General features: G+C 38.9%; 1 protein-coding gene across 1 annotated transcript in view; it reads left to right on the forward strand.

Moving 5' to 3' along the window:
• The window catches only part of ATP2A2 (ATPase sarcoplasmic/endoplasmic reticulum Ca2+ transporting 2), a 41,019-nt gene that overhangs the window by 7,305 nt on the left and 8,198 nt on the right, over positions 1 to 25,516 (forward strand). The window contains exons 4-15 of the mRNA XM_031592609.2: positions 1,616 to 1,720; positions 4,379 to 4,517; positions 13,752 to 13,832; positions 15,325 to 15,410; positions 16,274 to 16,738; positions 19,226 to 19,314; positions 21,310 to 21,412; positions 21,919 to 22,050; positions 22,138 to 22,260; positions 22,443 to 22,661; positions 23,988 to 24,323; positions 24,549 to 24,769. Coding sequence (XP_031448469.1) covers positions 1,616 to 1,720; positions 4,379 to 4,517; positions 13,752 to 13,832; positions 15,325 to 15,410; positions 16,274 to 16,738; positions 19,226 to 19,314; positions 21,310 to 21,412; positions 21,919 to 22,050; positions 22,138 to 22,260; positions 22,443 to 22,661; positions 23,988 to 24,323; positions 24,549 to 24,769 — 2,099 coding nt within the window. The remainder of the gene's footprint in view (positions 1 to 1,615; positions 1,721 to 4,378; positions 4,518 to 13,751; positions 13,833 to 15,324; positions 15,411 to 16,273; positions 16,739 to 19,225; positions 19,315 to 21,309; positions 21,413 to 21,918; positions 22,051 to 22,137; positions 22,261 to 22,442; positions 22,662 to 23,987; positions 24,324 to 24,548; positions 24,770 to 25,516) is intronic.

Here is a 25,516-nt window from a genome sequence, read left to right on the forward strand (position 1 = left end):
CTCCTTGTAGCTGCTTTCCTTACCTCTCAAAATTGCAGGGTTTCTCAGTGTTGTTTTACAACCCTTATGGTCTTCAACTTGCAACAGGTTCTGATTCAGTGCTATGTATTGACAGGGTAACTTAATATTGAGAATTCCAGTAAAGAAAGGGAGGAAAGAAACATGAAGCAGCTTTTTCTAATGGTTGTGTGAGTCTGTATGTACTGGGAAAAGTGAGATGTACTGTTAGCCCTTTGTGTAGCTTTTGCAGGGGTGGCAGAGTAAAAGCTGTCCGTGGTGTAAGGGGTGATGTGATGATTGAAAACTGCCACGTAGTCTGTGTTGTTCAGCAGGTCAAGAGGCAGAAGCCAGTTGGGGTTGATGATGAGTGCAGAGAGCATAATAGCCCCTAACTTGTTCTCTACTCCAGATGGATCACTCAGACCCTCAACATATTGCACTGCCAGTTGGGGTGTTTCATTCTTATTAATCATAACCTGCATCTTACAAATTTATCCTTTTGTAATAAAATTTGTTGTTGCATTGGATTTGCTTGACAGTCTGTTTTCTGCTTGAGGCTTTCATGCTGCTGCTCCTTCTTCCTTTTAACATCCTGGAGTGTTTCACAATTGAGCAATAGCTCTGAGCAGCATGTTAGTGGATTTGTGGTGCTTGCTTTAGTAATGGTTTGCTCACTGCAGTCTTGTAGTGATTCAGAGCACTGTTGCCTGACTACCAGCCCTAATTATCTCAACACGTTGTTCCTATTTACTGTCACTTTCCAGGCTTCCTGTTGCTCAATACACTGACGAAAAAGCTCTTCCTCTCTGGTCACGTTAGCTTGACTTTTCTTCAGTAGCTGCAGAGCTCTGTAGGGGCCTGATGCTCACCCATTCTCCAGAAGTGAAATGAATGGCAGAATCCTAAAACTAGAGCACGAATAGAAAGTAAATGAACTGAACATCTTGGAGCCTTTTATGCAAGTCATTCAGTTGATTTACTTAAAGGAAAAATGTGTTATAATTTATATTAGGTACTTGGCTTAGAATTCAACTTCAGATGGAATTGTACAGTTCACTTAAGTGCTTCAGTAAGGCACTGCTTATATTTTAATTTATAGATGTTTCTTTCTCATATCTCACTGAAAATTTATAAAGCTATTTTCATTTATTTGTCTAATTGGATAACGAATGGTTTAGTTGAAATTCAGATTCCAGCCACCCATAAACCTTCATCATGCACAGCTCTAGTGCTGTAACTTAGAAGTCGAGCTAATCAGTCTGCATTTTGTTTTAGACAGATGCAGGGGAAAAAAAAAATATTAGCAACTTTTCACTGCTGTAGCCTTTGTCACAATAACTTCTGCTTTCATTTTTGAAGCAAGAGTAGCAATGTGATTCCCAAACTGCTTTCTCCTTTAAAAGGAGAGCAGGCTTGGGAATGAACTTTGTGCTACTTCATTAAAGATTTTCTCCTTTTCCATTGTGTATTGCTGGCTTGTTCAAGAGCTTGGAAGATCTGAGGATACTTCAAAACTGCTCAAGTCTGGGGAGTTGAACCTCACGCTATCTGGGTCTTAGGTTTGCAATGTGTCTATGTAAATCCCTTAATTTAAATTGGTTTTTCTCTCTCACAGGTGCTGGCCTGGTTTGAAGAAGGTGAAGAAACAATCACAGCATTTGTAGAGCCTTTTGTAATCTTACTTATATTAGTAGCCAATGCAATTGTGGGAGTGTGGCAGGTATGCAGATGTTTTTGCAATACCAATCACAAGTGTCTTGGCTTTTTTTGGTTTGAGATGAAGAACTGCACATTGTACTGTCAGATGCTTCATACAATGCAAGCAATGTACGTTGCTAGCTTTAGACTTTTAAGAGTCAATGTACCGTATAAATTCAGGACAGCAAGAGTTGATTAAAGGTGAAATGAAAGCTTTGCAAGTTTTGCCAAAAAGACCTCAGTGTATTTGGCCACAGGCTGATGAACACAGGAATTAAACAGTCCAGTATGAAATCCTGAATTCAGGAACTGAATCAAACGCTGCAAAGCTAAGAAGCAATCAGTTGGATAAGTTGGCAAAACAACAACAAAAAAAAAATGAGAGAGAACTCTTGTCTGTCTGTTTCCTGTTGAGAAAAAATTCTATGCTTTAGTGCATTTATTGGTACAATTAACAAGGTATTCATTCTACCTGTTCATTTGTTGCAATTTTAATTAAACTTATGAAGACTGCATTTTCATGAAGAGGTAGGAGTTGTTTCTGAAAGGTATTTTTCCTGCATTATCAGTTGTGAGATTAATTGGATTACTTTTTCCAAATAGTGTTGGCAGTAACACGTTCTGAGACTTAAGATGTCACAGAATTACAGAATTATGTGAACAGCTTTCTTTTGCCAAATTGATCATTTCAAACAAAGCACATTTTCTTAGAATTGCTTCTCTGCAGGTAAAAAGTATTGCAGGGTTTTAGGGTAATTGATGTTCTTTTTAAAAATTTTAAAGAGCTGTGATTAATATGACATAATTACTTGCTGTCTTAGTTAGGCCCCAGGCTTTTTTTGTTTTGTGCAAACACACATAAGCTGGCTGAAGACACTCAGAAGACTCACTTTTTAGCAACACCCAACTTGCTGCACAACAACTAGAGCTGGTATGGTGGGAAGAGGTAATGTAGAATGAGGAGTAACAGCAGTGCACCTTTAAATGTCCCTTTGTATTCAAATCTTCATGAAGCTGTTGCACAAGAATTAATCTTTGAGTTACAATTCTGCGTGTAATAATTTGAAGCATGAGATGTATGGTAAAGCTGTCTGTATAGTTGGTGAATGTTCCTGCGTTTCCTGTTGAAACTCTTGTAGGAAATGATCAGTTTTTCAGCTGTGATAAAAGTGTGCCGAGTATCTTTATGTACCTCCATGCAGTGAACTTAATTGTGAAACAACTGCGGCATGGATTAAATGACTCATTCCCTTTTTTTAAATGGGCATGGAAAAAGTCACAGCACATAGTCTCCACCCATACGTGTATCTGTTTCTACAGGTACTAGATGTGAGCAACTGAGTCATTGCCTTAGCTCAGTCCTTCTCAACCTTCTTTTCCACTTGCACTGTTCCCAGAGTGCCATTTATTAATACTTGAAGGATTGAGAGGACAGGGTAGCTACCTTAAAATCAAGCAAACTGAGGGAGGAAAAAAAAACCACATTGTTTCAGACACTGAGCTGAATGTTGTAGCTGGATCATATCAGTGCTACAGTGTTGAGGAACAGAGTTTATTTACCTGGTTAAATACCAGGCTAGGAGTAATCCCAGCTCTTGGAACCTGTGCTGGTACCTGTGTGCTGCCTGGCACAGAGCTGTATACAATGTAAACAGAAATCCTTCAGGGGAGTTTTGGTAGTGCTGTGTGAGCTGCTTTGTTGTATGCAAGTACCTCAACCTTTGACTTTCTGGAGCTTGTGTGCTGGCTGGAGTTTGTATTTGAAAAGGCTGATACATATTGGAAGTACAGACATCCTAATAACTGTGTGTACCCATGAATTTATCTGTAATCATCAGGACTGTGTGACGTCTGTACTTGTCAAAAGGCTGGAAAATAAGGAATGAGTCGCTCTTCCTTGAGCTAGGGTAGCAGTAATGATAAGCTGTTGATTTCTTACATTGTCCTCTATCTGTGCAGAATCACAACATTGATAACAGTTACAAGCAGTAGTTCACTGGGAGAGCTGCACTTGAGATAGGAAGTGAGGAGGTCTTGTTGTGTGAGGATTCATCCAAGTTTGTTAGCTGTTAGAGACGATGTGAAGTTTCTAGTCACTGTGCTTAGATTTCAGTCTGATGTTATTTGATCTGCAGAAATGATGCTGGTAATAACGTTGGGGAAATCAACTTCTAGCTCTGTAGCTAACCCCTAGTAGGGTATAAATAAATAGTTGGATGCTAGTCTTATTTCTATTAGTAAGTGGAACTCAGTATTGCTAGCCTGCTCCAGTCTGACTGTAAGCTGCTCAAAGTGGTAAGGTACATGTGAAAACTAGACTGTATCTCTGAGTTGTAATCCTATTTAGTTCTTCTTTTTTTAGTGCCAGAATGCATCCTTATGTTCCATAGTACTGTTTGTGGCCTCCCTGTAACAAGACACAATGGACATTCTTTATGGGAGATGTTGGATTAAGTAAACATCAAGTGGCTTTTAAATACCCAGTAATACTTGAATTGCACTGTAATGATTTCCAGTCAGCAACGTAGTAAGGGGATGTGTCACACAATTTTCTGTATGAATAAATGTAGCTGAGCTAAGTAGTATTCATCTGATACTGCATTTGGAAGATCAGGTCTGACGTGCTTATCTTTCCATACCTTGGAGGCTTCTTAAATTACATGGTTTTGCTGTCTTTTAGGAAAGAAATGCTGAAAATGCTATTGAAGCTCTTAAAGAATATGAACCAGAAATGGGCAAAGTGTATCGACAAGATCGAAAGAGCGTTCAGAGGATCAAAGCAAGAGACATTGTGCCAGGTGATATCGTGGAAGTGGCAGGTAAGGCTCACAAATGTGGTACATGTTGTGTATGTTGTAAAACTGTTGTGAGGGCCTTGTCTTAATGATTTGAGGCCCTGGGGAAACTTTGCAGAGAGGCCTAAGTATATGCTTCACTTTAGAACAATCTTGCTTCTGTTCATCTGTAATTACCTTAAATGTGCATTTGCACTGAGGGGATTGTTTTTCAAATTGCTGCTTAGTTTAATTAGTAGGTCTAAGAGCAAAGCATCTTAATTGGAGTACAAGTTTTAACACTTGTCACTAGTCTAAAACTATTTTCTGCAATCTGGATTCAGACTCTTGTCTGCTTTCTATCCCAAGACATTTTTTCCTTCCATTTGTGTTAAATTCTGAAAGCAGAGATTTTTTTATGTGACCGTTGCACTGCATGCTTTAGGTAAAGAGCTGATTCTTCTAACTTTTTTTCCAGCTCTCACACTTATAGCAGCAAGGCCTTTCAGCTTATTAAAAATGTCTTCCTCTGTCCTATCAGCTAACGTGTGCCTTGTATGAGACATGGTTGTTGTTTTCATAATGCCTTGGTGCTTCTTTCTTTTGCCTATTGCTGTACTGGAGACCACAAACAGAAATGATTAAAGAAAGTTTAGCAGTTGAAGCACTGTGCATTTCCTTCTTTAAAAAGAAAAATAAAGCCTTACATTGAAAAATTATGCTCTTACATCAAACTTCTTAATAATTTAGACACTAAATTAGTCCTAAAAGGTATATCTTTGAAGAAATGTGAAAACATAAATAGGTTTCAGGTTTCTCCTCAGATGAAAGTAGGTGGTTCTTGTTAAATGTCAGAGGTAATTGCATACTCACATCTTGTAGGTCATTATCAGCTATTAACTTAATGGTTGTTCTTTGGCAGGGTGTACATCAAACTTTTTTTCTGCTAGTGCCCCTCTGCTTTTAGAGGTGGTAGATCTCTAAAGCAGTAAATTGCTTGGCCATCCTGCTGTTTTAATTAGTAGGCAGAGAGAGAATGCACTCAAAATGAAGTTGGTGTTGGCTCTCTGCCAGCTTTTGTTCCTTGAGAAACTTTAGCAGTTTGCTGAACCCTGTCCTGAGGTTTAGTTTTGAGCAGAGGATGGTACAGCTACAGTAGCCCTGACCAGGGTTACTGAGTAAGTGTGAATCTGATGAAGGCTGAAGTTAGTTTTCTCTTGGTATCTGTTGGTGACGAGCAAGTGCAACTACAAAGTGCTGATAACTGAAATAAAGGGTGAGTTATGATACCTTGTCACTTACTGTGGAGTTTCATCTCAATTACTGACAGTACAGTAACACTAAACATGATTAAGATGCCTGTAAAGCCGTGTTTGATAGTGTGATGCACATGGAACTGATTTAAAAAACAACAACAACAGAAATAGCAGACAAACCAGTATGCTCATTAGAAAAGCACAGATTATCAACTTGTATGACTGTCTTTTAACATAAGTGGTCTAGTCTGTCGACTGACTGTAGAAGCTCATGTTAGTCAAAATATTTGCTTAAACTGGTGGGTCAGAGAGTTCCTGGCTACTCTTATGTACTCAGAATACTTTGCTTGCGTTGGCAAATGTAATTGGTTTCATCTTGAAGGGAAGGTGACTACACATGTATGTTAAGTGTGTCACATAGATGCTTGAGACAGAAAATAAATGCTTTGGTGTAATATGGATGCTGATATTGAAGCAATAAATTCTAACTTGTCATTAGAGAATGTAATCGTATCAAACTCAGAAAAGCTCCTAGGCAAGTAGAGAAGAGGAATAGGCTGTGTACCAGTGTTGGTGTCAAGACCTGGAGGTGAGAGAGAGTGTGTGCATGCCTGTGTCTCAAGCACAGGACTATTGTGATGGCCTTTGACATGGTGTTTGCAAAAAGATGACCATGTAGGGAAGTGCCGGAGCACTTCATGTGAGGATACATATCTGGGTATGGAATTCTAGGCAGTGTGCCAATGACATTTGTGTGTCCAGGCAAATCTCTCTCAACTGAGTGGCGTTAATAACCAGGTGATAGGTTTCTCTCCTGTGCTGATATCTAATTTTGAAAGACCTTTCTACAGGTCTTCCATTACAGAATAGCTGTTAGTTAATGCTATAACATCTTTGATAATTTGAAGTTGTTACATTGGGTTCTGGTGGTGAGGTGACTTTCATGTAGGAATTAGTAAATTAGTATTGTAATTTATGCAAAAAATACACATTTATTTTTGCTTCTTTGCACTACAGGAGTTCTCTGAGAGTAAATAGCATTGAACTGCTTAAAAAATCATTTGATCTTTCTAGTAGTTTTGAAAACCTTTAAAGATGACGTGTGCAGCTTAACATAACAAAAAGACAGCTTGGTAATGGTTTATATCGTTACTTTTCACTTGGACTCCTTAGGGCTCCTATTTGTGGAGCTAGACTGCATTCATTACCTAGACTGCTCAGTCTGCTTTGTGGCCTTCAGAAGTAAAGTGATGAGAAGATGCTTTCATTGCTCTGCCAGCTGGTTTAACTGCAGATCTGCACTGTCACCTTGCAGTGAATGTGGAGTACCTTGAAATGGATGAGGCCATCTATCACTTGAGTGGTGGTGTATTATACTTCTCTTGGGAACTGGTGTGCACGCAGATACTGTGGAGCACTTGATGAGCAATTACTGGTTATTATGCTCAGTGGCCAATGTTCATTGTAAATATAGCACACTAAAATTTTGCAGGTGTACCAACAGTTGTCTGTGCTTGAGTGATTGGAGGCTGTGCAGACGTGAATATTTTAGCTGTGTATGTTAAGAGAAGTTTCTTCTGTGTCCACTTAAGCAGAGTTAGTGAAAAGATGCTGTACGGTCAGCAGGAAATCTTTGGGATGGAGTTGGAGCTCAGAGGTTTGCCTTAAATTGGCTTGCAGTGCTCTGGGGGGCATAGTTCTTAGAGCTGTAGTGTGTAAGGGTTACTAGGCTACATTGTTTGTTTCTTAGAATTGATGAACTGAAAAAAAATCCAGATGCTGTCCTCAAATGGCTTTTCAGTTTGTCCGTCTTAAATGGATTAACCACCCTGCTCTGAAGCCTTAAGTTTATTGAAGGATGCACTCTAAATTGGTAACTGGTGACTGTCTTAATAGATTAAAGAGGTCCTTTGATGTTTTAATTGAATTTGTTTGCCATGGTTAAAGTAATATTTTAAAGAGAAACAAAACAGCATGGTGGTAGTTCTTAGAAGTTCTATCTGAAGCCCAGTCTGACAGGTTGGGATAAACAGTTTGCAAACTACTTAATTTTAGAAGAAGTACATTTGGGAATGGATATCAACTTTGTATGTTTCTGTTACGTTTCCCTGTCTAAAATGTTCTGTTTTAGATAGTGGATCTAAACTTCTGTATATTAATACACAAATGTTCACTAGAAGTAATCTATAAGTCTGGGGTCACAGCAGTCTTTTTCCCTGAGATTCTGAGCGTTGGTTCCTGTGATCTACTGTTCAGTCTGTAAGTACTCAATAGCTTCAGAGCTGACACAGATTTCCCAGAATTTCATGCTTATTTAATTGATGAATATGCTTAAATATTTCATTTTAAGTTTATGCCTGGCATAGAGTGTGCAAGTATGCTTTGCAAGGCTTTTAATTTTAGCTGTAGAACTCTTCAAGACTTTCTAAAGCATGGATACCTCATAATTAAGGGAGGAGAAATTTGGTGTCAGGAAAGTTGGAAGGGAATGTTCTTGAGCCAAATTATGTCAAACTTCAAAGTGATTATGAAGGACCTACAGGCCTCATTCAGCAAACATCAGTGTTGCAGATTTTTCTTCTTAGATTTTTCTGTTACTTTTTCTCATGGAAAAGTGTTTAGCTTAGGGAGCAAAAAACACACAATGATATGATGGAGTGGGACTTAAATCCAAAATGTTGGCTTATCCTAAAAGCACTCTGCTTAAAGCAGCTGCATGTTTTTCTTTCTTAGAGTGAGTTGTCAGGTCTGCTTGTAAAAATGAAGCACGTGTTTTTGCTTCTTCCATAAAGTACTGCTTTTGAACAGAGAAAATAGGGGAGTAATATCAGTGGTTAGTAAATATACATGTATAGATCTGTGGGCTTCAGTGGACACTTTGGCTGTCAGCCTCTCCTAGCACATGGGAGGCAGTTTTGAGATAACCAAATGCAGTCCAGGCTTCATTCCGTTCTCTGCTGACATCATACCCACATTGTGGCTGTGCATGAGGTTCAAGTCAGGACACAGCCTAAACCCAGGTCACCTGCAGCACACATTTGAGACCTTAGACTTATCTCCATTCGTTTTTTGCTGATTCTCACAGCTTTTTCTTCTGGAGTTGCTGAACTGTTAAATAAAAACAGTGAATTGAATTTTACTTTAATTGTTGAGATTCAGTACTGTGTCTGGTGTTCTATAGTCTGAATAGAACTGATACTGTAGGGGGTTTTATTATAAGCATGAGTGGTACTGAAAAATGCTTGAACATCAAGATGTTCTGCTAATCACTTTGGCAAGAGAAATGTTTTAAGGCAAAGGAGAACTTGTGCTTTGGTGCTGTGCTGCATTTCCAGAGCACTGATTCATGTATTACCCAAATGGAGTCTGATTAGGAAATGGGACTTCTGCTTCAATGGGTGGATGTCACCTACTCCTTTATCTGATGTAGCAAAAGTTAAAGCTTAGTTTCTTCTTCTTCCTCCTAGGTACTTTTATAGGCTGATCACAAGAGTTTCAAATCCAGAAGGTGGTACTGATGTTATAAAGAAACACATTGATTGAAAACTGAAGTGAGGCAAAGTCAGATTAGAAATGAGTGCAGCCTTAGAGGTGAGGTATCTGGCCACTGGCACAGCTTTTTACATTCTGGTGCCCTCTTGAAAGAGAATGACATGTAGAAGTATGTTATTCCTAACCAGTGAGAATTAAGATAGGAATAATTTGTCTTGCATAGTGCTTAATGCAGTATGCATTTTTTGTAAATAAAAGCATCTGTTCAATATACATACTGGATCCAGAAAGCTGATTCTTTTGTTTCTTTTTTACCCTAGTCTTTCTGGTTATCATTGACAACAATGCAATATGGATATTTTTATGCATTAATTACTATTGTTTTAATTTCTACCTTTGGCAGTTCTTAGATTTGGATGAGTACACTTCTTCATGCACTGTTTAGTAAGCTCTGAGGACCATTTGGGAGAGAAGGCTACTTTGTGACCATGAGCTAACCTGTAGCTTGCATCATCAATGCCAGGAATTGATAGGTGAACAGTTGGACTGGATGGTCTGGTTGGAATTTCCCAACCTTGGTGATTCTATGAATGAATATATTTAGAAAATATTCTTCTGTCTTGGCAATTAAAGCAAACTCCATTTTGCTTGTATGGTTAAGACAGAAGAGACCACTGCTGTTTTACTCTTCATCTTGTTGTGAAGCAGTCCATCTTACAGTTCTTGAGCAAATTGCACTTAGTGGATTTCATAGGCATTCCTCATGTTGATAATTTAACATTTGACCTCGTGTGAAAGGCTGGATGGACTTGATCTTCCTGTTTTGAAGAGCTTCTGAATCTTCATAGTGTTTTTATTATCCCTGTATAGGAAGTGTTAAGTACTTTGTACTTTCATAAGGCTGGGACAGGAACGCTATCAAAGTAAGAGAAAAATGGATATAGAGGGAATGTATCAAAGAACACATTTTAGAAGTAAAGGGGAGGGTGAAGGTGACAGTTCTCTCTGTCTCGTGTGCTGTGGAAGGTGGTCAGGATGTTTTCTGCCACTTTCTTGAAAGTATTGTAAAATTTGCATTAACTGAGAGGTAGCAAGACTTTTTTGATAAGTATAAATCAGTAAACTGCTTCCTGGTGTTCAGCACTGGAGGGATCAGAGGCAGTGAGCAGAGCTGATAGTAGCGTTCGAAGTACACACTTTGAGTGGCAGTTCTGTTTTGAAGACTTTAGGATGTGCCTTTGAGTTTATGTATGTATTCTGGAATATGGCTGATCCTGCTTTCTGAGCCTCCAGTCGCCCACAATTCAGAACCTGTAGGAAAGCCTTTGAGACCTGGGAGATGCACGATCTTCTGGCTGGACTTCTGATAACATAGCAGGGTCTGAAATGCAAATAGCTTCGGTTCTTGCCCTCCAGCTTCACAAGTCATGTTGGGCAGCCTGGATGCTGAATTGTCTTTTGAGGCCTTTTTTTTTTTTTACAAGGAAGCTGTTTTTAGTGAGCTGCAGTCATTCCTGCAATTGGACACCTGCTTTACTTGAAGTATGCCCAACTGCCAGGTGGAGTTACAACAGTCTTGAAGTTGAGCATCCGTGTAAATGATTGCACGTGTGGAGTGGAAATTGACCTGTAATGCTGCCACAGCACTGGGAGGAGTGAGATAAGAGGTGGGGAGCTTTGAACTCTAGAGGAGAGGCTGAAGCATTAGGTGTAATCAGTTGGGATCGTGCTGAGATAATGCTTCATCTCCTTGTAAGCACCTGGCAGAACTCACCGATTTCAGGTGTTAAACTGTCCATGTTTTGAGTGAAGTTGTGTCAGTTGTTTCAAATAATTGACATAACTTTGTTTATATCACAACTAAACGTGACTCCAGTTTCTGTCAAGGGGTAGAAACTGTAAATTGTATGCTTCAACATAGACTCACACACAGTTAAGAGGTTTTTTTTAACAGGCTTTTCCTCTTCTTTCTTTGTGTGCAGAAGCTCAATATTAATGCTGAAGCAGTATTCTGTGCAGGAACAAAAAGGATTCTGTGAATAAAACCAGTGATTTGAAACAAACCCTGTTCTGACTCTTCCAAGCAGCAGTGCTTTTTATAGCTGTAGGGGCTGTGTTCTCAGTTGCTAAGTATTTGGCTAAACCATGCTTCAACAATATGCATCCGGATGACTTTGGAAGCAGCTTGCTTGATTCTCTGGAGCTGCTGTAGAAATCAAAGGACTGTTTTGGATTCATTTTTTAAACAGTTGATGACATTTCTTCTGCAACTGGCTTGAGCTTTTAGACTTAATGCTGTGAGATGGTAGTTTTGTTATATTTAGACTGGTAGCTCTTCATTAAACAACACTAATACATTTTGCCTGATTTCATGTTATCTTTCACATTACAGCTTTGGGTAATACTTCTGATTCTGTGCTCTAAAATATAGTTGAACAACAAAACAAACAGCATGAAAACAACAGGAGATGGATTTCTGTGTTCAAGTATGTGGAAAACAGCCACCTGCTTGTAGATGCAATCTGCAACAGACTGCTCACAAAAAAACTTCCTGTGGGTTCCTATCTACTGCAGGATAATTTTCTATTTATAGCTTCTTTTATGCTCATAAAAGAGTGTTCAAGATGATACGTGGCTTAGAGTGGTAGCTAATATTTTGCAGAGAGCTTCTCAGAATAGTTCCATCATTGATCCTGATGTAAAGCTTTCCTACCTATTGGAAATACTACCACCTTCTAGATGGAGATGGTGGGGGAATATGATGTCAGCTCTTAAACTGCTGAGGTAAACAGTGCTGATGATCCAGGCGGCTGATGATGCTCAGGAGTAGCTTTCATTGAAATATCAGTGCTTGAATATTGGTAGGAGTGCAGAAATGTGTACACAGTCTGGGCATTGCATCCCATTGCACTGAGGTCTCAGCCTGTTGTTCAGTGATAGCTGAAAGGCAGCTGCCATTACATGTCTGCATATAAACCTCCTCATGACATCAGGAGAGTCTATTGAATGCTTTGGCCATTTTTGGCTGAGGTCACTGTTTGTCTAATGCTATTTTCTCTTGCTGCTCAAGGGCATGGTGGCTTAAATTAGTTTTCACATGCTATAATGATACAAAAAGACAATTTGTGTCTATTTATGGGATCCCTTCATATGCACATGCTTACCCAAGGACATGTCTCGCTCCTCAAGCAAACCTATTCCATCTTTGCTGCTTTTACTGATTTGGGGGCTTTTTTGACCTTAGGAAAAGTCACGTGCTGCAGGTTTACTTAATGTTCAAAGCAGCACTTAATCCTCTTCAGCGTTTTGTTCCTTAGCTTTCCTGTCTGAGCAAGTGTATGCTGCAAGGCTGTAACACCACTGCTGCTTCTCATGGCATTATTTGTTAATGTTCATTATTGCTGTCAGTTGCATAAGCAGTTCCTGCAGGAATTGCAGCTTGGTTTAATTTTACTGCAGGGACACAGAGTCTATTTACTGAGAAAATCGTCTCCTATTAGCTAGTTATTGAAGTGTTCTCCCCTGTCATTGTGCATTGTTTTATAATAATAATTAAAAAAAAGAATTTAACACTTTAATTGCGCTGGTAAATTATGTTAGGGGTAAGTTTGGTTGTGTGTGTCCATTAGAACAAAATAGCACAGCTTTAGTTCTTTCACTTCTCTTAAAAACCAGGAAAAACAAGATGAGAGAAGGTAGAAAGGTGGAAGAATCAGTTCTGGGATGCTGAAGATGTGGGAGCAGAACTCTGCCTCTAGAGGAGTGTGCTGTTACCTCCTGCACCACCTGCTGCCTTGCTATCTCAAACATGTGCTGCAGGAGGGTTTTTTTGTGCCCTTTTATTAATTGTAGGCTGTTGTGCTCTACAAAATAGAAACATCTAATGAGATAAATGCAACATAGAGTTCTGCCAAATTTTGCAGGGGTTTGGTCTGGGGTGTATTTAATGCAGCTGTACAACTTAAAGTTGGTGTGTGATCTGAATTTAGCTTCCAACTTGAACAAGCCTGGCAGTATTTGAAGTATAACACAGAAAAAGCAGATCTGCAGAAGCAATGTCCAAATAAACAAACATGGATCGTGTTCTGATCTGTGGAGAACAGGAAACTGACTTTGTGTAAAGAAAACAACTTGTTAGGTCAGCCTTTCTGAGGAAGGGACTTGATTCTTACCTTAGCATTAAATCTGGTTATTTAAATGTATTCTGAAATTGATGTCTTCCAAGAATGTTCTCCCTTTGCTGTCATGTTATGGTCATGTGATGAGAGAACCAGTAGTGATTTATGGAATGCTTTGTTGAGATTAAGTAGAGGTAGAGATTTTGAAGACAAATTTAATTTGCCAAAGTATATTGGAAACTCATAAAAGTAGGGTATTGCAAACCACAGAAGCAATAAGCAGCTGGTAGTAATCGTAATCATTGGAGTAGTTACTGGAAAATCACTTTCCTGGCTGATAGAGCTAATATATATTTGGTTAGAAATCTCTCAAATAACTGAATTGGAACTTTGCCTTACTCATTTCTTTGCAGTTGGAGACAAGGTTCCTGCTGATATAAGAATCACTTCTATCAAGTCGACAACTCTAAGGGTAGATCAGTCCATTCTCACAGGTATGAGTCATGACTTTTGGATTATTATGCATACATTAGAAGTACCTTTTAACTGCTTTACAATATGTGACAGACAGATCTGTAGCTATACCAGTATTATATTCCAGTGCAGCAAATTTCTGATGTAGTTAAATCTTAGTGGTTGAATATGTTGACTTTGTCATTTGTCTTCACCTTACTGAGGTGAGTATTCTTCCTGAGACTTGTAGTGCTTTCTTTGGTCAAGAGACAATAGAAACTTGGGGAGGAAGAAGGGGGGAGTAATTTCTATTCTAGTTTGTGTTCTCCATTGAATGCCTTGTCACTCTTCCTAAATGTCTTTTGTAATACCTATTTTCTTGCACAAGGGAGTGTAACGTTTAAAATACAGGCAGTTTTTAAACTACTGTTTCTAAAGCCTTATTTGATGAAATTGTCCACGCACGTTCATGTGTTTTCTGATGCAGGCTGAAATGCAGGAGCTATATTTAGAGCACTTTTCAGATTAGTTGAAAACAAAACAAAGTAACAGTACTACTGAATATAGGAAAGAAGCTAGGAATCAATCAGCCAGGCATGCTAGTGCAGCTTTCTCTCAGCTGGAACATGAAGATCTGTCTGCCAGTTTTGGTAACATAAATAGTAAAAGTCAACTAGCCGTGAATTTTAAAGCAGTAAATTATTCATTAAAAAAATATATATTCTTGATCTGTCTTGAAACAGGCTGTACATTTTCTTACTATGAATCTTGAATAGCATAGAGTGATCGAGCTTGCTTATATTTAGCATAAGTATGGAGTACCTACATTTTCTTACAAGAAGTAGTTTATGCTCTTAGCATGAGTCACTGAGTTTCCACCTTTCTGAAATCTGATGGGTAGTAATTGGCATCTGCTCTTATTGAAAAGAAACCTTTTTTTTCCTGTACACCATGTGTATGAGAAGTGATACACTTGAGGTGTTAATGGAAGAGGTTTCTGAAGACTTCCATCTAAAGGAAGTGACTGAGAGATGCATCTCTTGTTGAAAAAATTACAGTAAAAATCTTAAGGTCTGGCAATGGATGCATAACTACTATTGTAATTATTTTAAATGAGAACATAACTCTTCCAATACATAGCCACAAGCTTTTCTGTTCTCTATGTGAGAAGCACACAGAACAACACTGAAGTATAAACTTGTTTGTGAAGTAAGGATGAGAGGTCATCCTTCATGCAGGAGTTTTTGCTGCCTTAATGTGATGAGTGACTCATCTGCTGCTTATGTCCCTTAAAAGGGACATGATATGTGCTTTGTTGATCCTAAACATATAAAATGTTTACTTGCATCCTATCTAATTTTCATTAAAATGCAGTTATTAAACATTTCCTGTTGCACTTAAGCAGTCCATATCATTAGGAGAAAGCAGTTGGATGTTGTAAACATGTTTAGGACTGCAGAGATTGACTTTTGATTCCTTGCAGAATTTAAATGATACGTATGTAATCTCTTAAGACTGTTGCCTTCCTTTTAGGTGAATCTGTGTCTGTTATTAAGCACACTGATCCTGTACCAGATCCTCGTGCTGTAAACCAAGACAAGAAGAACATGCTTTTTTCTGTAAGTTTTTAGTGAAAGTTTAAAACATAGTAGAAGTAATACAGAAGCTGATAAATTAAAGTGAAGAGAACTCAAAGTGTGCATCTAAAGGCTGTGGGACTTCTTGCTGTGTTCTCTGTGCACATCTGTATGCATGTTTCCATGTGCATCAAATGGAATGAATTAAATATTAGAAGTGGCTTCTAATAAAAGCCCTCCTTAGGGATGGTGCTTGTTGAGGCCAGTTTATATGAGGAAACTAATTTTTGTCCTTCACTAGAAATATACTGAAGGACATACACTTTAAGGGACTCCTAAACTACTTTTATAAAGTATCTGTTCTTAAGAGTGATAATAATGCTCACCTAAACTGTGCTGTTGTGTAGCTGAAGTTGAGAACTAGCTTGCTATTAGGGAAAGAAACAGTTGATTGAAATTTGTTCCAAAGAAGTGGTTGAATGCCTTTCAGATACTGAAAGAACAATTCTTATTGTTGGTGAACTCCTTGCAGAAAGCCTAACTGTTCTTACTCATCTTAAATGTTCACACACAGGGTCCCACAGAACACATGTATTACAGTAAATAACATTATTGGGATTGTGTTTTGCCAGATTAAAGCAAACAAAAGCTCTTAAGATGCCAGTACTTACCAGCAGATGGATTTGTTTACACTACTTATAATAAATCAATGTTTGTTCATATGACCCTAATTTTTTTCAAATAGAAATCCTACACCAGAGTTTTCTTTTGTGTATACTGGGGGAATGTCATTCTTCCTGTTCCCCTCTTTCACAACTGAACTGAAACACGGCCTCTCTAGTCTGCCCTTGTAAACATTGCTGTTTCTCATTTGACTGCAAGTTTTTCTTTTTCATTTACATCAGGGTACTAACATTGCTGCTGGTAAAGCTATGGGAGTGGTAATTGCAACAGGAGTCAACACCGAGATTGGCAAAATTCGTGATGAGATGGTGGCTACTGAACAAGAGAGAACCCCACTCCAACAAAAGCTGGATGAGTTTGGAGAGCAGCTGTCTAAAGTCATCTCACTGATCTGCATCGCTGTTTGGATAATAAACATCGGTCACTTCAATGATCCGGTTCATGGTGGCTCCTGGATTCGAGGTGCTATCTATTACTTTAAGATTGCTGTTGCTCTTGCTGTTGCTGCTATTCCTGAGGGCCTGCCTGCTGTTATTACCACCTGCTTGGCTCTTGGAACCCGCAGAATGGCCAAGAAGAATGCAATTGTTAGAAGCCTTCCCTCCGTGGAAACCTTGGGTTGTACCTCAGTTATTTGTTCTGACAAGACTGGTACTCTGACCACCAATCAGATGTCAGTCTGCAGGGTATGTTGAAATGACTCGCTTGTTTTTTCTCTTCAGCCACTCTGAATAGTCGGCGTTACTTGAATTCTTTTAATCGTGGGGTTTTTGGTTCTCATATCATCAAAATCTGCCTTTGTTTTCCTAAGATAAGCTTCTACGTTGATGTCAGATTTCCAGTGTAGAGTGTTGTGAAGGCTTTTATTTCCTTCCCTTACTTAGTCATGGCCAAAAATAGCTGCACCCCCACTTGGTGTAAGGGACAGTTGTCTGCAAGCAGCTTTCCATTGGCTGGCTGTAAGCAGTTCAGTCTCCTGGTGATGATTTCCTCTGATTTGTCCTGTCTCAGAAAGATGGGCTGGGGTACGTTGTAAACATGAAAACATTTGTGTGTGAAGATGTCAGGTGGGAGAAGCTTAGCAGTGAGAAAAAGCTAATGGCTTTGCTGGCAGTAACCTGGATAGTCTGAGGTATTTTCACTACTGGATGTTCCCACCTTCATTTGGTTACCTTCTCTAGCTACTATTGCTCTGATGTACTTTGCTGCAACGTTCTCGACATGCAGTGTTGTCTGATAATGACAACTTGGCAGTGCAGGTGACACCATCATCTGCATTACCATGGTCATATTCAGTGTATAGCAAGTTTTTATATTAGCATAATGCTGATGTGCCCATTTCCCTTCCTCCCATCTCCTTGTGCCAATTAGTTCAGGGTTTTTGTAGCTGGTCACTTCATGACATGCATGTTCTGTTCCCATTTCCTGTGCATGCCACATACTTGATACTCTTCACAGGAATTTTATGGAGAAAACACTGTTCTTTTAATAATTGTGGATGTTCAGCAACATAGCAACTGATATCAAATGTTTGGTCAGAGTTATTACATGGGGTTAGAATTCCAAATGCATAAACATTGAGCATTACAGACTGGTACCTTTGGCAAGTCTTAAACAATTTATTCTCATGGGATTGTTGGCTTCTTTTTAACTGGCAGTTGACTTGTTCTACTTGCTTAAGTATTTTAGTATTTATACCTAGGAAACACAAAGCAGCTGCTCATCAGTATTCCAGAGGAGGTTACTTGCAGTAGAGTTGCATAACTGCCCTAGTCTTTGCGGAGGTTTTTTTATCACCAGATGAATGCTGCCAAAAATGAAGATGCCAAAAGCAGGAGGCTTCATGGTAAACTCATCAGTTATGAACCTTCAGATGTGTTTACTTAGAAGCTCCCAATGCACTGCTCCTTACATTCGGAGGGCTGAATACTCCAGGTCTTGTGCCTTGATACTTACTGGATCCTCATTATTCTGTAGCTGTCTCAAGTTGACCTTAATTGTGAAGTTTTGCAAAACATGGCCAAATCCTAATAACCTGTAGACAGTATGTGGATTCATGGTTTCTCTTGAAGCAGGTGACTTGTCTAAGTTGTGAAGAATTTTTACAGTAGTAACTCACTTTGCAGTTTTGTTTTTCATTATTTTAAATAATATCCTAAATACTTCAGTCAGAAGGGAAAGGAGAAGATTTGAGGTCTTGTTTTCATGTCCTGACCTGTCTTATCAGGCAGGAAGGCAGTTATTCTGCCTTGTGGCCTCTTAAATCATTGGCTTGTTGAGCTTTTGGTTTTTAAAATGACTTAAAAGAGTGTGGGGACTCCAGACATTGATGAAGACCACGTGTGCATCAGCTAAATGTTAAGCTGTGCTTTGTGAAAATGCTTCCCTAAAACATAAGGCAATGTAATGAGGGCAAAGTGAGATGTTGCTGAAGTATGGTTTGGCAAAATGTATTTTTCCTCTGCTGCCACTCCAGCTAGTCCTGGTAGAGTACCACCATGTTTTTATCTTTGATTTCTCAGTTTTGAGTCTGCCTGCAGCTCAGTCTACGAATGCATCCTTTCAATCAGTGCATTCATTTGAAAATAACTTCATCCTGTGCTGCCTGGGCACTTGAGCTGTCTGAATGTTTCACATCTATCAGTGCACTGGGTGTTAAAGGACTTAGCAAGAACCAGGATGGAAAATGCTTTCAGTGGTATTAAGGGAAACTCACTGTATTTCAGCTCTTGACTCCTAACGTCTGAGAGCTTCTGCTATTTGTAGATGCTTTGTATTTTTGCTTTGGCAAGAATTTCCAAGCTGTCCTGCTCTGTTTTTGATTGGAACTCTTTTAAATGTATAAATAAGAATTCTTAAGTTTGAAGGCATGGCCAGGATGATGAGCTTAATTATCAGTTGATACTGAGTGTACACAGTATCTGTTTTTCAACTCTTTGGTCTCCTTGTGCCTCCACTCACTTCTCAAATACGATCCATTAGGCAGAAGTGCTGATCTCTGTGCATTAACAGATCAGGGAGCTGTTCACATACGTGTAGGATCTAAGTCTGGTTTTATCTAGTTTGCATATTAAACACGGACTTGTTTCTTGTACCTGCTTACTTAAGGCCTTTTTAAATCTTGTGTATTAATGACTTCTCAAAGGCAATAATGCTTCTAACTCTAATTTCAGATGTTTATCTTGGACAAAGTAGAAGGAGATAGCTGTTCTCTGAATGAATTTACTGTAACTGGTTCGACATACGCTCCCATGGGAGAAGTGTAAGTGTTGCTGAAGTTAAATATTTGTCTGTTTATTCATAGGCTATTGCTTTAGACTTGGAAAGTTGAGGAGGCATAGAATATTTGTTAATACATGGAAGCTCAACCAGTGAGAATGTCTGCTGAAGGGTTGGGGAAACATAATCAGCAGTAAAAGGCAGCTAAATTCTAGGAAAGTGAACCTTCATGAAACTTTTATATACTCCAATGTTGCAGCTTTCCATTTCTAAGAATAAGGGTAAATCGAGACAACTTCGAGGGTCCTTAGGGTTCTGCTTTTAGAAAGCAAGCTTCTCTATTGGGTTCTTACTGCTCCTTTTGTTTGGCCAGTCTGTAATGTTTTTAATTTTATCACCTCAGTTTAACAGAATTCTACTATGTGTGAAGTAGAATTGGATTCAGTTATTTTTAAACATCTCAACCTTGTGGAATTTCACATACAGGCCTGTGACTTGGTGCAGTCTTCACCAATCTCAGTAGCAATTATCTCTCTTTAATTCTCATAGCAGTTAAGACCGTAATGTTCTCGGCAGCTGGAAATCTTAATTCCCCAAATCTTTTTTTGTTTCAGAGCTAATTGCTGTCAAAAGCTTATGCTGTCATTTCAGTAGACAGAATTAGACAAGGTGACATTCTAGATCTTGTAAGACATCTAGCTACTGTGCTTTAACTGGTCTCTCAAAAACTGTAGGTAAAGGAAATAATACAATTCATTGAGGTGGCAGAGGCTGATTACAAGAAGATGTTGGTATATGTTAACATTCTGTTTTCACTTGCTGGAACTGGGGCTGTGAACAAGGACATTAAGAGCATTGCATTCATGTACTTAAAGAACACTCTGTGAAAGGGAAATTCACCACCACAAGTTATTTTTTGGCCTGGGATGGTGAATAGCTAAATTCTCAAACCAAGTAAAAGAGTAAAGAGCTTGGAGCTACTGAATTCTCCTTGTGGCTGTAGGATTGTATGCAAAATGGGACTTGAAAGGCCAAAATGGTTTTAAAGATGCATTTTGTTCGTAGGCTGTATTATGCAACACTGAAATTCATTTGCAGTACTACAAGAGGCTGAACAAAAGCTTACATAATCAGATGTCATAGGCAATGTTAAGCATTCTTTGGGGGTAGTCATCCACTTTTTTCTACTATCAGGGACTTTTTTTCTCCTTGAGGGTTTTAATGAGAGGTGTTGCATGAGAACTATGGCTTACTGGTTTTGGTAGTAGAAAAAATAACAGCACTGGATGCTTCTTTTATGGCTCTTATGCTTACTCTACAAGCGTGCTGTTGTTTGAGAAAACATTCATTTATTATCCATCTCCTTCTAAATGTGAAAGCAGAGAAGTTGCTTTTTTTTTGTGATCCCTAAGTGGTGTATTACTTTGGAATGTTCAGCAAACTTACTTTCTGGTGGGATTTGTATTGTGAAATGACTTAACTTTTTGTTGGTTTAGAAGATTCACATTGAGCACAGATTAATTTTTAAGAAATGACAAAGGGCAAATGTACTTTCATGCCTGCCCAGTTGGTGCATGGCAGTAAATATGCAGATTCTGCAGCAATACTAAGGAAGGTAAGCTCCTAATGTATCCAGCTATATCCTTCTCCTTGGAACTCCCCTCCAAGTCATGTGTGCTTTAATACTGATTTCATATTCTGCTACCACTGAGCTTGTTATGTGTCTCATGTTGCTGTATGACGGCCACCAGAGGAAATAAGGTTTTGTAATTCAGGTAGTAATTCCATCAGTAATCATGTTCTGTTATGTCTGATTCAGATTTTGCTTTTATCAAATCTGCTTTTCTAAGCTATTTCTATTGATACCATGTTCTCCTGAAGGGTGTTTGGATTCCCTGATGAACTCTGTAGTTCCAAGTCCTTAATTACTAAGCATAGTACTAAATGACAGTACAGTAAGGGCTGAGAGGGGAAAAAGGATGAAATGCTGCTGCTAAATAACAAACACAATTTCCTACTTTTTTTTTCCTTTGGAAAGGCATAAAGATGACAAACTTATTAAATGTAGTCAATATGATGGCCTTGTGGAACTGGCAACCATCTGTGCGCTCTGTAATGATTCCTCTTTGGATTACAATGAAGTAAGTACATATCCTGGAACAGGGGAGAATGAGAATGAGGATAGGTGTTTGTTCTCATCTGTCTGTGTAATGCCTTTCAGTGGTAAATCCCCTTCTATTCAAGGAATGGTATTTAGGCCCTCTTAAGTATTAATTCAGGGAATGACTTGTTTGCTAACACTGGGAAAGCTTAATCCAGGCAGTAAGTGTAATCTGGAACTTGGAGGTTCTTTGTTATGTATGGTGCACTGCCACTTTGTTGCTTTGCCTCACCTCTTCAAGGTTGCTACATAATGACTTAAATCCTTAATATAAAATACTAACATCCTTCTCAGCTGGTATTAAGAGGAAAATCTGGAAATATTCTACAAATTACAATTCAAAATTACTTTTTGAACATAGTTCTGCTTGTTTTGTAAGCTATAGTAAGGTGTTTTTTTTCCCACTGTGAAACTTGAACTTTGATAGATTCTGATTGAGGCTTAAAATAAACTCCTGTGTTTTTGTTTGCTCTGTGTTATCTAAAGGCAAAGGGAGTATATGAAAAAGTTGGTGAAGCCACAGAAACAGCACTTACCTGTCTGGTTGAAAAGATGAATGTATTTGACACAGACCTGAAAGGACTTTCTCGAATTGAACGTGCAAATGCTTGCAACTCGGTCAGTACCCATATCTGGAATTCACCTGGGAGTGAGTTTTGTAATATGTATTGTCTAAATGTATTGCTCTGCTGCTCTTTTTACAAGGTGATAAAACAACTGATGAAGAAGGAATTCACTCTGGAATTCTCAAGAGACAGAAAATCAATGTCTGTCTATTGCACACCGAACAAACCAAGCCGCACGTCCATGAGCAAGATGTTTGTTAAGGTGGGTTCTGTGCTGGAGGAGTGCAGCTGTAGAGCGACTGCGAAGGTGACATAACACTAAATAAACACTGTGGCAGAAATCACTTCAGCTTGAAAATGAAAAACTTCAGTAATTTGAGCAAATGTTGTGTTGGATTTATTAAACTAAGGTTTTCTTTCCTTTTTTTTTTTTGCCTCTACAAGGGTGCTCCTGAAGGTGTAATTGATAGATGTACACACGTCCGTGTTGGAAATGCTAAAATACCATTGTCCTCAGGGATTAAGCAGAAAATAATGTCTGTTATTAGAGAGTGGGGAACTGGTAGAGACACACTGCGTTGTTTGGCTCTGGCAACCCATGATAATCCTCCTAGGAAAGAAGAAATGAATCTTGAGGACTCCTCAAACTTCATTAACTATGAGGTAAGTTTTAGTAAAGGACTGTTTATAAGACTTCTCCCTCTTCTAAAGTGGAGAATGGTGACTCTGTTTTATTGTTTCTTGAAGAAGTTATGGCTGAGATTTTTGTCTTACAAGGTGTTTTTGATGCCAGACAATGGTGGAGGAAATTGTCAGTTTGAAAGAAGACTATATGTGGCTCTGAAGAAATTCAAAGGATAAAATTCAGAAATATTCCATGGTTTATGATAATTGCTCCCCTCCCCCAATTTGTTCCCCTAGTTTATGTTAGGTTTAAAAGAAAAAACACTTGGTTCTTGGTGGCTGGTTATATGTGTTGCTGCCAAGCTATAAATGTAAGAAACCAGCTGAGCTGCCACCTGAAAGTTGTACTATTTTACATGTATACATACAGTCCTTAAGGTCATAGCACTGCAAACTGCTTGCAGAGGCTGAGTCTTGAAAAGTCTTCTAAAAGCCATGTTGTGGTTTCAGATTTAAAGTTTCTTAGTTTGACATTGCTCAACTGCAAAGACCCCTTTGGGGATTTTGTGAGGGAACCTAACTGCCATTTTGTGCTCTGAGGATCAGGTTTACTTCCCCTCCTCCATCCTGTCAGCTGCAAAAGCTCTGTTTGTTATTACCCTGGCTACAGTAATTTTCCAGTGGAACCTGCATCTGGGACTTGGGGTGGGTGGGTGGCAGGGGAGTGACAACAGTTGCATGAGTTTTGTCTTGGGCACTGTGCTCTTGACACTGATAACAAAAAACAAAGACTTGACTGTTTGCAAGTCAAATTTGCATGATTGACAATTAGATCATGTTCTAGGTGATTAAATGAGCATATTTGAAGCAAGATTTGGGAATATAGGTTCCCATTGCAGTGTGTGGTTGTACTTCAGGAATTAACTGTGTCTTTCTTTTTTTATACCCCTCATGTAGCATTGTGATTCCAAAAACATCAACTGCTACATTTTCTTCTCTTATTAATCTGCCTGTAGATGTGACCTTTCAGTTCTTCTCCCACTGTTTGGATTCATTGTCAGTGCTAAAGTGCTGTGAAAACTTAGTAGGGTGAAACAGAACCTCTCAGAAGTGACTTCTTGGAAGGACAACGACTGGTGATTACATCACATGTAATACACTGGCTTTTACTAAATGTCAGGATGATATAGGCTTCAGAGTCTGATTGTTCAGTATAAAATCACAGGATATGGTGCACTGGGAGCAAACACTGAGGTCACTGTGCTGAGATGCTACTTGCATGCTGAACATACATGATTATTTTGATAATGTCACATGAAAAGTCTACAGGATTTTGTGCTGAAACTCAGTGGTGTGTTGTTTCAGACCAATCTGACCTTTGTGGGCTGCGTGGGAATGCTGGATCCCCCAAGAATTGAAGTAGCTTCCTCTATAAAGCTGTGTAAGCAAGCTGGTATTAGAGTGATTATGATTACTGGTGATAATAAAGGCACAGCAGTGGCCATTTGCCGACGCATTGGCATCTTTGTGGAAGATGAAGATGTTTCTACCAAAGCTTTTACTGGCCGTGAATTCGATGAGCTCTCACTCGCTGCCCAAAGAGATGCTTGCCATCATGCCCGCTGCTTTGCCCGCGTGGAGCCCTCTCACAAATCTAAAATTGTTGAGTTCCTTCAATCTTTTGATGAGATTACAGCTATGGTGAGTAATGGAACTTTTTACACAATTTGAAAGGCAGATGCTGTTTTTAAACCCAGATTTCACCACGGCAGACTCGTGCCTTGTTCTGAGATTCTGCTTTTTCCTGAATTCCATCTCAGAATAGTTCTGCCCTTAAGTGATGTTTAGAGATCCAGAATACAAGACCCGATGTAAAATTCCTGTCCTGTGTGCAAGTAAATATTTTCTCTGAATTTCTTGTTCTAGACTGGTGATGGTGTCAATGATGCCCCTGCATTGAAGAAAGCAGAAATTGGAATTGCTATGGGCTCTGGTACTGCAGTGGCTAAAACTGCTTCTGAAATGGTTTTAGCAGATGATAATTTTTCAACTATTGTAGCTGCTGTGGAAGAAGGACGTGCAATTTACAACAACATGAAGCAGTTCATCCGTTACTTGATTTCTTCCAATGTTGGAGAAGTTGTTTGGTAAGTTTAACATGTTTTCTTTGGACTGGAGTAGTGATGATGGATTTGTCTTTCCTTACTCATTCCGGTATTTCTCACTAAAACCAGAGAAACAGGCTGTTCAAATGGTGGCTCACTGACTGTAGAGTGGAGTCTGTATGCTTCTAAGCTCCCTAATATTTACTGGAGAATTTTAGCATACCAAAAAAACATAAACGTTGAATTGCATATGATGTTCTAGCTCAGTAGGCGACCAAATGCTGTACTGTTATTTCTGTGTTTGAAATGCATCTTTGTGAAACTCAATTTTAAAAATTGGAAAGTAGTAACTTCTTTCTTAGAACATTTGTTATTTCCTATAACTTTGCCACATGTGTAATTTCAATGTTTCTGTAACTTTAACATCAAATTTCAGGGGAACGTGTCTTATTATGTTGGGGAGGAATGTTGCCTCAATGCCACAGGATACATTTCTGGTAACAGAATGCAGATATTGGTCCCCTAACAGTTTCTTATATCAAAGCATACCTTCTCCGAGAGCCAAATACAATACAGTGTTTGACTTGTCCTGTTTTTCTTGTAAACTTTAGAGCTGTCCTTTGTGTGGCTCTTGCTTCAGGCCCTGTTTCTGTTCTTGGAGCTGTGGAAGTTAAATGCCCAGTACTTTTCTGGAGATGCTGATGGAAATCCAGCTAAATCGAGCTTAGTCATTTGAGCTATAATAACATGATCTCTGCAGAAGCTTGTGTTTTGTAGACAGTGACTTGT

The sequence above is a fragment of the Phasianus colchicus genome, chromosome 18, assembly GCF_987193195.1.
Source record: "Phasianus colchicus chromosome 18, bPhaCol1.hap1.1, whole genome shotgun sequence".
Taxonomy (NCBI): Eukaryota; Metazoa; Chordata; class Aves; order Galliformes; family Phasianidae; genus Phasianus; species Phasianus colchicus.